This window comes from Theropithecus gelada, chromosome 14 (genome assembly GCF_003255815.1).
Source record: "Theropithecus gelada isolate Dixy chromosome 14, Tgel_1.0, whole genome shotgun sequence".
NCBI lineage: Eukaryota > Metazoa > Chordata > Mammalia > Primates > Cercopithecidae > Theropithecus > Theropithecus gelada.
The window spans coordinates 81,461,688-81,473,952 of NC_037682.1; the positions used below are offsets into that span (position 1 = coordinate 81,461,688).

The following is a 12,265-nucleotide window of genomic DNA, read 5'->3' on the forward strand; positions in this document are numbered from 1 at the left end:
ATGCACAGTATTAATCTTTGGGTAGTGACTAGACTTGTGAAATTTTGGGGTGTGTGTATGTGTGTGCACAAATGTTAAAAAGTATAAGGATAGATTCATTTAAGTATATTATTTGGCAATTATTTTCAAAGCTTACATACATATATATAGATATATTTCTGTGTTTCTATTGAATTTCACATCTCAACAAGTAGAACAATTGAAGATTTTTGAAGATTAGAGGAAATACATGTTACATTCCTTTTTTACTTTCTTTAACTAAAAAGTTTATTCAGAAACATCGACACTATAAATATTCTGAAAAATTAAATGTGTCCATCAGAAATGACATGTGAAAGTGCTCCTGATAATGTACATCTGATTTTGCTCAAAATCTCTTAACGATAAGAATCAATATGAATGCAGATAATTTGTTATTTTAGCAGATGGAAACCAACAATTTCTCCAAAGTTTTGTATAGAACATCATGTTAATTTACAGCAAGACAAACTCATATCAGGAAAATAGCTTTAAAATAATTTTAAGTCACATATTCCTAGGAATTCCTAAGGTCCCTGCATGTACACATTGCTTTCAATCCCATGCCCCATAGAGATACACTACTCTTCAGAAAGATACTCAAATTCTGAAGAACTGTAATTGTTTTGGTCATCAAATGCAATCTCCATACACAATTTCTTACCAATCCAGAAAATCTGCTACTACGAAGAGAATTTTCAGAAACAAGAAGTCATGTATAGAAACAGCTATACTTCACTCTTACTTACCCAGAGCAGTCCATTAACCAGGACACTACAGTGGTTAAACACTTTGATTACTCAAGACTTTTTCTAAATAACCTGACAGATAAACATCAAAATAATTGACTCTGACACTTACCTTATTGCATATGTAGAGGCTGTGATCATGAGGAATAGCACCACTACCATGCAGACCCCTGTCAGGCCAGGAACTATAAAAATGTACACAAGTACGTTTTTACTTAAATAATAGTGAGAAAAAAGTATAAAAAATGATTACATTAGAATCCAAAATACTATGCTGTTCTGTGGGAAGCCTAATTCAAATCCCATATCTACATGTATGTTCTCCCTCAAACAAGCGTTTTACTTTTTTATTTTTTAAATTAATTTTTAATTGACAGATAATAAATATACATATTCATGCAGTACATGGTGATGTTTCCACACATATAAAGTAAAAGTGATCAGATCAGAGTAACTAGAATATACATCCATAATCTCAAACATTTATTATTACTTTGTGTTGGGAACATTCAATACCCTTCTTCTAGCTATTTGAAAGTATATAATACATTATTGTTTACATTAGTCATTCTACAGTGGTATAGAACAGAACACCAGAACTTATTAAAATCAGCACAGTTTCAAAGTCTTTCAGGCAAATCAGGGTCTTTTATCTAAAAAAAGAGATTCTTTTTTTTATTTCCCAAATATTCTACTCAGAATGGCAAATATGTACTTACTTCTGGAAGTATATACTAAATATCAGTAATTAATGCAATAGGACAAGGTTAACATTCAGACTACAAAGAAAAGCTATTGGGACAATTCCATCTGGAAAAGTGACATTCCTCTGCTTATTTTCTTGTCAAGAAACCTACTATGAAATTGAAGGGCTGTCATGGACTATTAGCCACCAGCAGAAGCAGACACCTTGGGTACAATGCAAGAGCAACACAGGTGTGTGTAATTAGGATTCCAGAGTTAGAATCACTGGAAAATAACAACATTCGAAATCTCAGTACAATAGAAACAAATTTCACTTATAAAGCACTACATGAAAAATAAGAAAATTAGTCTACAGGTTCTTAGTACTTGAGTACTCGCACCTCCTCACTTTCCCAGTAGACAGTTTTAGAAGCCTAATAAAAGGTGCCCTTCCCTAATGTACCTAATCCAAATCATTTCTTCTCTGCACTTCCTTCCCGGAGTACTTCCTTTCCCATTGATTTTTCCATTTCCTACTGTGAGTGCTTACTTCCCAGTTGTAAGAGATAAGCAAGATAACTAGTCTAGTTCACTTTAAAGAGCTAGTGGCATGAAAAATACACTATTTTGGTAAAATAGCATGCCTGCAAATTAACCTAGCCATTGTACTTCCAAATGTTTACCCAAAAGAAACAAACATATATCCATGCAAAGACTTGTTTAAGAATGTTCATAGCTATTTATTTTTAACAGTCAAAGTCTAAAAACAACTCTGATCTTCATCAACAGACTAATGGATAAACAATTGTGGTACTTATCTGTACCTGGAAAATTAATCAGCAATAAAAAAACATAAACTGTTGATAGATAAGCAACAATATACGTGAACCACAAAATTGTTAGACTGAATAAAAGAAGTTAAATCACCCAAGCCCTGAAAAAGTACAAACTCTATGATTCTTTGAATATAACATTTCAGAAAATTTATACTATTCTTCAGTGACAGAAAGCAGATCAGTTATTAGGAGGGGTAGAGGGCAAGATGCATTATAAAAGAGAACAAAAATTTTCTGTGATAATAAAAATATTTATCATCTAACTTTTGATGATGGTTCCACTATTGTGTATGTGTGTGTATATGTATATATCAAAACCAAATTGTATACATGTGTATAATTAGTGTACTTCAATTATAATTTCATAAATTTGAGAGAAAAAAGAAGAGGTTGAGCTCACGTTTTCAAGTATTAAAAAAGAAAATCTTTATTTGACCAAATGAATAACTAAATGATAGAATCCCAGATGGCTACAGAGTGTGAAATTATAGTTAGAGGGGCTTTTCCAATATTTTATTGGGCCTTTATTAGTGTTCTTCTATGTCTGCATACAGTTTCCTATATAGTTCTGAACATGCCAAGATTAGTCATGGAATGTCTGCAAATTACTTCATTGAAAGAACACCTGGAAAAATGGAGTATGTTTAGAATAGAGCCACAATTTCCAAAGTGTGTTATTTGAAAATTAATTGCTTGAAATATTAATTTCTATTACCAAAAAATACTATAACCATCCCTTAAAAAGTCACAGGGTACATTAATGTATAAAAGTCCCTGAGAAGTATTACATTTAAAAAACCTGATTAAACTTAAATATTTTCTTAAACTTATTAGACGAGAATATTCCTTTTAGGTCAGAACATGAAAACATATTGGAAAGACTTAGAGGAGGTCAAATAGTTTACTTCAGTCATTTGAGGATAAAGTAGAAGGCCCAGAAGACCCAGCCAATGATGTATATGGTCTGAGATTACACTCTTGTTACTGTCCCTCAGACAAAACTCCAATCTTACTGAATCTCATCTGCAAACTAAGGAGAATAAATCTGATGATTTTCTATGTTCCTTCAGATTTATAAAGTTATCTCTTTTATCTAAAGAATTTGTTTTTCCTTCTTATTTCCCAAAAGTAAAAAAGACCAAAGTGCATAATTTATAAAGTAATAGATTTCAGATCAGTGAAGAAGAACTTACAATTAGCAAGGGCAAAAAAAGTATACTATAACCAGAGTTGTCAAAAAGTCAGGGGTAACTACCTTAAGAAGCCCACTGAAAGCAAACAAGCAGAGGCTGGCTAACCTATTATCTGGGATGTTGCTAGAAGATCTATGCATCAAATAAAAGAGTTAAACAAATGACTTATATTCATTCAGTGAACAGTTTGTAGGCATATACAATGTACTGTTAAATGCTAGAGATAAAATAAATTCTGCTCTACAAAAAATCCCAGTCCACTGGTGGAGACAGACAAGTTAAGCAGGCAATTACAACACAGGGCATTGAGTGCTGTAAAGAGAGCTAAGCACTGAGTGCTCTCAGGGCACAATAAGGGGCACCCGAAGCTAGGGTTGATTGACAGCTCAGCTAAGTCCCAATACATTAGCCTTATTACAACACATTCCAAGAGTCTGAAAACACCGGCTGGAAATCATTGGGCTCGTCTAATCTCACTGGGCAAAGTTAGGAAGTCAAACCTATACATGTTTCCTTAGCAAAATACATGTGTATTCTTATTGCTTTATATTTATGCATATTAAATTCACTAGTCATTTTTAAAATGAATAATTGCATGACATTGTAATTTCTAGATGAACCTGAGTGATTATTTTCATCCATACCCAGGTGTGGTCAGAAATATACCATTATCTATTCATTATCCTATTTTCCTAATATAGTTGGAAACATAATTATATTTGTTTATGAGGGTTTTTAAAATTAAAATTAGACATTATCCATTTTATTCTCACCATGAAAGGTACTACCAAATTTGGAGATATGTACCAAGCATTTTTAAATGAATGTTTAAATAATTCAATCTATTAATCTTACCTTAGAAATCCTTAATTGGAATGTTTTTAACATTTCTTATGTAGTAAGTTTAGCCACTATATTTTACATCGCTTGTATAGCCAAAGACTTTATTTTCTACAAGACAATCTTAATTTGTCAGTACTAGATTCCAATGAAAAAAATTTCAACACACAGAGATAGAAGACTCTACATAACATTAAAAAAACTGAACTCCATGAAATCTATTAACTAATAAAAATATACTTTATCAGCTGGGCGCAGTGGCTTACGCCTGTAATCTGAGCACTTTGGGAGGCTGAGGCAAGCAGATCACAAGGTCAGGAGTTCAAGACCAGCCTGGCCAACATAGTGAAACCCCGCCTATACTGGAAAAAAAAAAAAGACAAAAACATAGCCGGGTGTGGTGATGGGCACTTGTAATCCCAGTTACTTTGGGGTCTGAGGCAGGAGAATCGCTTGAACCCGGGAGACAGAGGTTGCAGTGAGCCGAGATCATGCCATTGCACTCCAGCCCAGGCGACAGTGTGAGACTCTGTCTCTTTCTATATATATATATTCTTTATCACTAGAACACCTAAAAACATACATGCTTTCTTTCATCAGGAACTTAATGTTTCCTAGGTGCTGTGCCTGAGAACATTCAGAGATGGCTGTGGAATAGTTTCAGTCAGTATTAGTGATACAAAGCTGGATTAAGTTCTTGATAGAAAAGGGTGTCTTTCATCCCATTACCATCCTTAGACTCTACTTTGCACTCTCACCTGCTATTCTTCAGTGGGGACAAATGAATGCCTTAGGAGCTCCAGACTTACGCTTAGGGATCCCTGTGTCTGAGCCCAGTTCTACGCTGATGACCTGGGAAGTGGATGCCTCCTGCTGGCCAGCATGGTATTTCTTTCTTGCAATTATGTGAGAGTGGGCCACCAAAATGGTATTAATTTGCTGAATTGGGTGAGTCAAATTGTTTATATTGCCAGAGGCCATAAAAAAAATGTTTACCTAGGACCCTGCATACTCTAGAAGCAGCCCTTCCCAACCCAAGAGAAGCTCACCTAAAAGTGGAAAAGACAGTATATGTAAGGAAATAAACTATTCTACAACACAGTATTTTTACAGTCATCCTTCAGTATCCATGCAATTGGTTCCAGGACCCCTCACAGATACCAAAGTTTGAGAATGCTCAAGTATTTATACATAACCTGTGCACACCCTGTCACATACTTTAAATTTTCTCTCGGTTACTTAAACAATAAATACCTAATACAAAAGGCAGGCAGTAGCGAGATAGTATGCTCAAGAGTATGATGAGATGTTCAGCAGTGACAGGACAGCAGCTCCCAAGGTACCTGAGAAGATTAGTAACACACTTTGCCAAGTCTCTCCCAGAGACACACTAAGGTAGACCTGGGAAATTTGTATTAAGTGTCTTCTCTACTAAGTCCAACACCATTCATGGGGACCTCTGGGAAAGGACATAGGATGATGGGGTTGCATGCTAGGTATTGAGATTACCTGCTTATAAGAAGTATTAATTATACTAAGTGCCTTAATGTGATATCTTAGTCACATAACAAATTTTTTTGTATCTTTGTAAACTAAACTTTTCAAAGCATTTTAAAAGTTCCAAAGCTTCAATTAAACTTTATGTTTCAGAAAATAATATTAAACAAAGTTTTTCTTTCTCTCTCTTAAACAAAGTAACAGTAAACCAAAAAATACATTGATTCATACATAAGGTTTTGTTTTTCTGTACTTGTGTTCTCATCCAATTCTTCAGGCCTAAATGAAAACATGTTTTCAATGAGCAAAGTTGTAAGCAAAACTAAATTGTGTTTCTAAAGAGAAAACTGTGAAATACGTTGTGAGTGGCAAGTATTATAAATCTATAGACAAAAGCAAAATGTATCTTATAAATCCAAACATATAGCTGTGACATGGATGGGGAAAGCACTAGAATTATTGCGATTTTTCATCATAAAATTGATTCAAAAGAAAAACAATGCATTTGCCAGGGTAATGTGCCTCAGTCCCATGTGCAATTCCAATACTTAATTGGGTATTACAGCCAACAATTTATGATAGATCATCTCAACTCTGCAATCATCCTTGTCCCTGAAATATGTGCTAAAAATTCCCCAAATGCATCTTTCTTCTTTCATCTTTACAAATGTAAGGTTGGGAAAAAGAAGAATTTTAGTAAAAATTGTTTAACATCGGGGAAATTTTGAGATGTTCAAACGTGCATTAACAAATTAGTCTAGACTGAGATTTCATGGACAATAAGCTTGAAAGGGAAAAATAAATTACAAATGAAATAGGAGACATATTTCAAAGAAATAACTTATTTTAATGACTGTTTCTCCTCTTTGTTGTAGATTTTAAGATTATAAAAAGTTGCACTAAATGACTGAATTATAAGAACTCCATGGATACCCACAGTGCCTGTTTTTCCTTTCCAATACATTGAGGGCAGGAGCCTGTTAAACGTGCACTATCTCCTACAGCACTTGCCACAGCAGCAGGCACAAAGCAGGCCCTCAACAAGCATACGATTATTTTGTTTTGATAGGAAGACTATATGACAGTGAAATGTATTTGCTTATTTTTAATCTCCATTTATTCACACCCCAATATTTGCATTGTCTCTCTGTTCTCATTGCAACCTTATCCTTTAGCTCCAAACACTTATTCTTATATGCAAATTGTCCATGTGTTATATTTGTAACATATATCTAATTGTCGTGTAATTTGATAATGCTTACTTTTTTTTTTTTTTTTTTTTTTGAGATGGAGTCTCGTTCTGTCATGCCCAGGCTGGAGTGCAGTGGCGCAATCTCAGCTAACTGCAATTTCTGCCCCCTGGGTTCAAGTGATTCTCCTGCCTCAGCCTCCTAAGTAGCTGGGATTACAGGCACCTGCCACCCACCACACCCAGCTAATTTTTTGTATTTTTAGTAGAGATGGGGTTTCATCATGTTGATCAGGCTGATTTAGAGCTCCTGACCTCAGGTGATCTGCCCGCCTCGGCCTCCCAAAGTGCCGGGATTACAGGCATGAGCCAACGTGCCCAGCCCGATAATGTCTACTTTTAAAGATGTTCCTGAATCTAAAGAAAAGGCTAAGAATAACAACTTACCAGTCGTGAAGAGAAGTTTTCTAGGATCCTGAGAAAAAGAAAAAAAAATAAGTGATTAAAAACTAAAGCACTGATGGCATATAATTCTATAAAGAGTATGCAGTATCTACAAGCCATATATTTGTCATGTAAAATACTGTTTATCCAATGGAAGTGAGAAAGACTCGATTAAGTTTCATAACATTTTCACAATGCTAGAGGAGATTACAACAAGCAAAAACCCAATTCACAGAAATCTATCCATCTGAGGCAAAATACTGGATGACTCAAAAGGCCTAAAAATTATTATTAATGGTTACCTACAAGCTAGTGGCACTGGTTTTAAGCCTACCTTTAACCATTTTGAGCTCAATGTCTTAGCCATGATGTTAAGGTATTATTATATACTCTGTTCACCAAAACTGTGAAATTGCATCACAAGATATGAAGATAGAATTAAAACCAATAAAATATGTAGGGGATTTGCACATTGTAAGCTCAATACAAAGAAGACTAATTGGGAGCTTTCTATGTTTCAAAAATAGTGAAAAGTGGTGAGGATAAACAAAGATCAGTATCTGCTACTTGGAAATATGAAAGATTAATATTGTTATAATATTGTATGATTTCCTTTAAACTACATCTCTTATGCTCTAATGGGTTATAGTCAACACCCTTCTACCTTCTGGAAAACCAATCCCTACTAGATTTGTGAATTTATTTTTTATCCCCATGGTGCTTAATATTTCACAAGCTTTTGAATTCCTTTCTTTGTGCCTCCACTGAATCAGGGGTCAGGCCAGACTATGTACTAAGAAGGAAACAATTTATATAGTGTCATTTGGGGGTCTTTGAATAAGGACCACTTGCCTAGGAATAGCTCCTCGCCTGGCTTAATTCAATTGACTTCTATTCCAACTATTAGAAACATGGCTATAGGGTGATCTAAGAAAACTGAATGTATAAACAACCCATAAAAATATAATATGGGCTGAACAAAGTCATAAGAATAGAAATGTGAATAAATACCTATGGAAACCCAGAAGATGGAACAATTAATATTGCTAGAGAAAGAAAAGGAAACATGAGAGTGAGAGATGTTTTCACAGTGGCAAGGTGAGGCAGATTTAGCTGGGCTATCAAGAAAGGGCAGCAGTCACAAGCTGGAGGGTGAGTCCTTCCATGCAGAGTAAAAGCATAAAACAAGAACAATAGGGCATATGACACAAAACCATCTCTTTCAAAAGCAGTTCACAAAATAACATATGTGTTGATTATATATATATAAAAAAAATATAATCAATTATCAATACAGCAATATATAATATATAATATATATAATAGATATGCCATATATATTTATGTATATAATTAAATATATGTGTTTGTATATATATACACTTATTTTCATCTACATCTAATGCATTGCCTTGTACCTATTAGATGCTAAACACATATTTATTAAAAAGAGGGGAAAAAACAAAAAGAGAGACATGAAAGAAGGAATACAAGAAGAAATAAAGGCAGGGGAAATACTAACTTAAAACAATGAGTTGCAATTTTCATCCATCAGATTGGAAAAAAACAACAGAGATGAGTTGTAGAAATAGGCATTCTAATATTAGTTAGAAGTGTGAAAAAAGGAGAAGACTTTTTAAAACGGAATTTGGCACCGTCCATCAAAACTAAAAATGTGCAACCTTTTAAACCAAAATTCTACAACTACAGATCTGTGTAGAAGTGTACAAAGAAATACATTTATTGGAGTGTGGTTCATAACAAAAACTGAGAATCAACCTAAATGTCTGAATAAGAAAAAGACTAAAAATAAATTATGGCATAGTCATATGGAGAGAATGAGATAGATCAAGATATTTTGATACAATAAGCTATAAAAGTATATTTATGGAGACAAGTAAATTGCCAAGGAATATATACCATAAAATGCCACTGAAAATATCAGAAAAAAATGTAATACACTGTGGCTTGTTTTGGAGGAGAAGCTTTCACTTTTAACTTCGTTTACTTGAGAGTTTTAAAATATTTTATATTGAGCATATATAACTTTTCAAAGAAAACAAATTTAATAACCGAAAACCTTGAAATCACTAAAAATATTGGAACTTAAGCAAAAGTTTATTCCATTAAAATGAGAAAACCATTAAAGTTATTAAAGACATGAATTCTGAAAAGAGAAGAAAAGAAGAAAAAGAAACAAAGAAAATGTTGTAACAGGGGCAGAAAACAAGTAGCTAGTGATTTGAGCAGAGGGCAGCAGGAGAAAGGGAAGCAGGTGGGAGTGAGATCGGGAGAAGTGGAGGCTGGGTCTGAAATAATTACATGTGAAGAGCCGTCACTGGCCTGCTAAGGAGCTGGAATTTTTCAGTGGTTCTCAGTGCTGGATGCACTCTACAAGCCTGGGAAACTTTTACAAATTATCAGTGCCTGCCTCCCAACCAAGACCAATTAGATCATGTTGGTATTTTTTTAAAATACAAGTAGAGAAAAGGGCTATATCAAAGGTTGCTGGCTATTTTGGTTTTGTGATTTGTTTCTGTATTTGTTGTTACTTTTTCATTAGTTTTGTTTTGAGGGGGAAGTCAAGCACATGATCACAACAGTATTAAACCTAGAAAACTCTGGTGATATGTGGAGGAGACAAAGGAGTGGGGAAGATGGGAAAAAATTTTATTAAGTCACTACCAAACTTAGTCTGCAGAACAGGAAAATTAGGGTGGGGGGATGCTAATTAAATGGCACAGAACAGTTTGTTTTTGATGTAGTCTTGGCATTGTGAAGCAAAGGCAGCCTGAGGACTGTATGAGAGCATCAACCAACAGAGACCTAACTGGCTGAGCATGTGCTGTTCATCAAGCTCTGGCCTGCACCTTGCACATATAATTTCATTTTATGGACGGCTTCCCATGGAGAATAGCACTATGTCAGATATTGCCTGCTACAGAATTGAATTTAACATCACCTAATTCGAGGAATGTTTTTAAATGAATGAATCATGAAAACTCACTAACATTTTTTTAAGTAAAATAAATTGATTTATCCAGGATTCACAAATAATCAATCTACTTTTATTTCCTTTTCCCCAAAACCTAGTATGTGAGTTATAAAGTATTTTTACCCTGTAACGGCACTGTCGACACTCTCAACTGAATGATAGGAATTAGACAAAAGCTGCTGGGAGTCAGAGGCAGACCTGAGTGGCAACCATTTGAACATTGCAGAATAAAAAAGTAGACATTCTACCAACTCCCACTTTCAGCAGGAGAGACTATGAAATAGTAATTACTTATATTTTCTATTGAAAAGGAATAAAGCTCAATTTGACAACTGCATTTTAAAAGCACTCAAAAGGAGCAGTAAGGTACAAATATTCAGGGAAAAATCACAGACCCTCATTAGTCATCTCATGACAAGTGAAAGGAAAATGGGAAGACAGAGACCACCCACCTCATTTCGGTATCTTGCTGCGTTCAGTTCAACAAAATCTTCACTGTAATTCACTGAGAAGTTGAGGGCATTCACCAGATGGGCAGCCACGTGCACGCCTACAGAATCACACCAGGGGCAAGTTAGTGGGATTTTCATATATGCTCCATGTCAAGGACTCAGTTCTTCCTCCCCCTCAGTAAATACAGGGTCAAACTTTGACAGCTATATGGGCAATGAAATATTACATGGAAAGGTGAAGTTTTAAAGACACAAAAAACTTAACTATAGATAGTTTACCAAATGTTCAAAGGCTGTAATGAAACAACCCTAGTAAGTCAGGGATAAGAGAAACACACACAAACACATCCTCCCCCTAACACACACACACACACATCCTCCCCCTAACACACACACACACACCCTCCCCCATCAGACACACACATCGTCCCCCTAACACACACACACACACATCCTCCCCCTAACACACACACACACCCTCCCCCATCACACACACACACACATCGTCCCCCTAACACACACACACACATCCTCCTCCTAACACACACACACACATCCTCCCCCTAACACACACACACACCCTCCCCCAACACACACACCCTCCCCCTCATACACACACACACATCCTCCCCAACACACATACACACCCTCCCCCTATCACACACACACACACACACACACACATCCTCCCCCAACACACACACACACACATCCTCCCCCTAACACACGCACACACCCATCCCCCCCCATAACACACACACACACACTCATCCTCCCCTTAACACACACACACACACACACACTCTTACATAAATATGCATCTAATGATATGGGTATTTATTTATTTACTTGAGCACCTCCCTGATATTTTAGGTATTCCACATCTTTCACCTCTTCCATAGTTCCAAATCTGCTATTAATATGTATCTTGCATACTTCCCTACCCCATAAGGTAAATTATAGGCCACTGAAAGACTTTCAACTACTGGAAATTTTTCACAATCCACAGATTTAAATCATAGTATTCTTAACCCAACAGAAAAAGTGTTGGGAATCACTTCATGGGACAAAATTCAGGAAAACAATAATCACAGTAAACAAAGTGCTCAACTGACTCAGAGCTCACAGAAATAATAGCAGTGTTAGGAAATTAATAGAGATGTGAAAATGAACTCATTTTGGCAAAGCTAGGGTAACAAAAATTATCTTGAGGAGGCTGGGTAAGGAAGGAAAAGTGAGATGTGCACGGGCCCATCACGCCTTCCCCCTTGCTCAAGCTTTGCTTGTAGGCAAAATTAGGTGTGAATTAACACCATATTTTAATGTATTGAAAACCACAACAGGTAACTCGCTGTAAAATTTGTAATC

General features: G+C 35.5%; 1 protein-coding gene across 4 annotated transcripts in view; it reads right to left on the minus strand.

Annotated features, from left to right (window-relative positions):
* Positions 1-12,265, minus strand: part of NOX4 (NADPH oxidase 4) — a 185,749-nt gene that overhangs the window by 121,956 nt on the left and 51,528 nt on the right. For all 4 annotated transcript variants that reach the window (XM_025356495.1, XM_025356493.1, XM_025356494.1 and 1 more), the window contains 3 exons: positions 10,898-10,995; positions 7,454-7,481; positions 880-952 (listed from right to left, as the gene is read on the minus strand). In XM_025356495.1, coding sequence (XP_025212280.1) covers positions 880-952; positions 7,454-7,481; positions 10,898-10,995 — 199 coding nt within the window. The remainder of the gene's footprint in view (positions 1-879; positions 953-7,453; positions 7,482-10,897; positions 10,996-12,265) is intronic.